Source organism: Sinocyclocheilus rhinocerous, unplaced genomic scaffold (genome assembly GCF_001515625.1).
Source record: "Sinocyclocheilus rhinocerous isolate Xijiao unplaced genomic scaffold, SAMN03320098_v1.1 scaffold617, whole genome shotgun sequence".
Classification (NCBI taxonomy): domain Eukaryota; kingdom Metazoa; phylum Chordata; class Actinopteri; order Cypriniformes; family Cyprinidae; genus Sinocyclocheilus; species Sinocyclocheilus rhinocerous.
The window spans coordinates 302,774-305,454 of NW_015632743.1; the positions used below are offsets into that span (position 1 = coordinate 302,774).

The 2,681-nt window shown below is 38.0% G+C and overlaps 1 protein-coding gene across 1 annotated transcript in view; it reads right to left on the reverse strand.

The window, feature by feature from the left end:
* The window catches only part of ube2j1 (ubiquitin-conjugating enzyme E2, J1), a 16,294-nt gene that overhangs the window by 2,538 nt on the left and 11,075 nt on the right, over positions 1-2,681 (reverse strand). Inside the window, exon 6 of the mRNA XM_016556083.1 lies at positions 399-528. Within this exon, the coding sequence (XP_016411569.1) occupies positions 399-528 (130 nt within the window). The remainder of the gene's footprint in view (positions 1-398; positions 529-2,681) is intronic.

The following is a 2,681-nucleotide window of genomic DNA, read 5'->3' on the forward strand; positions in this document are numbered from 1 at the left end:
TTTGACATTGCACGAAAAATAATAACGCTTCAAAAAATGAATGCCGTTTCTAATCATTGAATTATCCAAGACTGTAATAATGAAAAAAGAGCTGAGCATTTAGCAGAAGTAAAATAACAGATTTTTTTGTGCAGCATTATGTAAACGAACAATAATTTAAAGGGTTAAAATACTGAAAATGAACATTTTCAGTCATTATGATCAGGACTGATGCTCGAGAAAACAAACAAAGTCAGCAGAAAAATTTTTAATATAGAATTTTATGATTAGACACAAGGGAAGTATGGCAATATCTGTTAAGTTTTTTCATTTTTTCCCTATTCACCTGCGATGTCTTGCCTTAATTATCTTTATAAACATATAATATATTTGATGTTTTGATCATAAATGAGTCTGACCTTAAAGTTGATCTGCTGTGCCAGTCTGTGTGCATGATGGTCAACAGGTCGCGGGTCACTGTCAGGAGAGAGCGCTAGCAGAGCGGAGCGCATACAGCTGCCGCACACGTCACAGCAGAAATCAAGAGACCTACAACACAATCACATTACTGCAACCACACACACACATGCAGAAGAAAACCCTAACTATCTCCAGAAATAGAAGAATCCTCATCAAACAGCCGGTCACAACCCCTCACTAACTAATGACCGCCACATAGCAGAGGGTTTCACACCCATTACTGTATGCTAATGGGAAATAGGGATATTATATGAATTGCAGTCCTAGATGCTGATTGATCAATACAGCATTCTAGTTGTGCTAAAATACACATAGTAACAACTATAACTGTTCACTGTATGTCTGCTCAGCACACACACAGACCAACTTCATGTACAGATATCAGGACTAGAGCTTCCTGCAATGGGCTGGCCACATGTAACATTTACAGCAATTGTCACATTGCAGTACAATGTAAAAACAGAAAGTGAAAATGCAACACAATCACAGCCAGAATATATTTAACATATAACAAACAACTGTGTGGAACAGGAGCTACAGCAAGTTGGTTGAATTTCTAAATCTGTGGATTTTCAACATTATTTGTGATAGTAATGAAATGTCTCACTTTATGGAGAAATATTTGGATATGTCTCGGACAGTCCAACACAACAGGTTAGCTAGCTAGCAGAAAAGAAACCTAAAATTCTTAACGTAAATCACATTTCTAATCTGTCTCTCTGCTGCGCTGGCAGAGCTGTGTTGCTTCTCACTTCCAGCAGCAAATCAGCATATTAGACTGATTTCTGAAGGATCATGTGACACTGAAGATTGGAGTAATGATGCTAAAATTCAGCTTTGATCATAGGACTAAATTACATTTGAAAATATATTCACATAGAAAACAGTTGTATTTTTGGAAATAAACTCAGTCTTGGTGAGCATAAGAGCCTCCTTTCAAAAGTATAAAAAAATCATAATGATTCCACACTTTTGACCGGTAGTGTAGATGAGAACATAGCCGATGGTTTGATGGCAGTGAGGTCTAAACATGAGTCTCAGAGGTCTGCGGTCACTGAGTGTTTGTCATGTGCCGGTATGTGTGATGGGGTGGACGTTTAATCAGCATGTGTTGACTGGAGATACGGCACTGAGAACAACTATCTGTCACTCGTCTTCTGTCTTCAGATGTATTCTTGTCTTTTGAAAGGACACAGCATGTCCACACATGCTAAAATGAGGCTTCAGATGGATTTGATAATGACTTTTAAGTCTCTAGGGCAATTTGTGGTTGTTTCACTATAGTGCTGCACGTGCTTGAAGTTGAAAAAAAAAGAAGTGCCGCCGGTAACCCCCCGAGATGCCAAAGACCACTAAAGCTCCTGCTTTTACCTGACTGTACTACTTTATGGATCCATCCAGAATCAATAAACCACTGACCACCGCATTATCTAAAACACCTTCAGCCAGCATCCATTATAAAACACTCTTGCTTTTAAGCCAAATACACGCTGAAAAGAATAATTTACTGACATCTGGACGTCACTAGTCACTATTCTCTGCATTAGCGCTGTTTTGAACTTTCCAGGAGTTTACCGGTTTAAAATGATGTGATCGCAAAAACCTGCTTCTTTTCATTGTTAAGGTATTGTTTTTGTTATAATGTACTGATTCAAATTAGTAAACAATAGGCTAATTAATTATTATTCTACTACTCTGTGTGCCTCCCCTAACCTGCTCTCGAGTCTCACACATTGAAAACCCCTGCGGTAGACCGACTCCGCTTGCATTCATTCATGTGATTTGTCGAGATGAGAGGTGACCCCTCCTGGTAGTATGATTTATATAGTAGAGGCCGACCGATATGGGTTTTTCGGGGCCGATACCGATATTAGGGAGTAAAAAAAAAAGGCCGATATCGATATATCGGCCGATATTCTTTGTGTATATTATAGTACAGTACCAGTCAAAAGTTTGGACACTTTCCCATTCGAGGGTCCAAACATTTGACTGGTACTATATATAGAATACAGTATATACATAAACAGAATTTTTGCAATGATCACTCAAATGTGGTGATCAAACACTTATAATGGTGACAGAGATATGTAAGGGCATTTAACAATTTAACAATAAACTTGCGATGAGTGCGATGCACAAAGTAACGGGTGGTAGTTGTAACACATGTGGTTTGAATATTTATTTTACCATACTAACATTTAAATTCTGGCTTAAGTAAATTT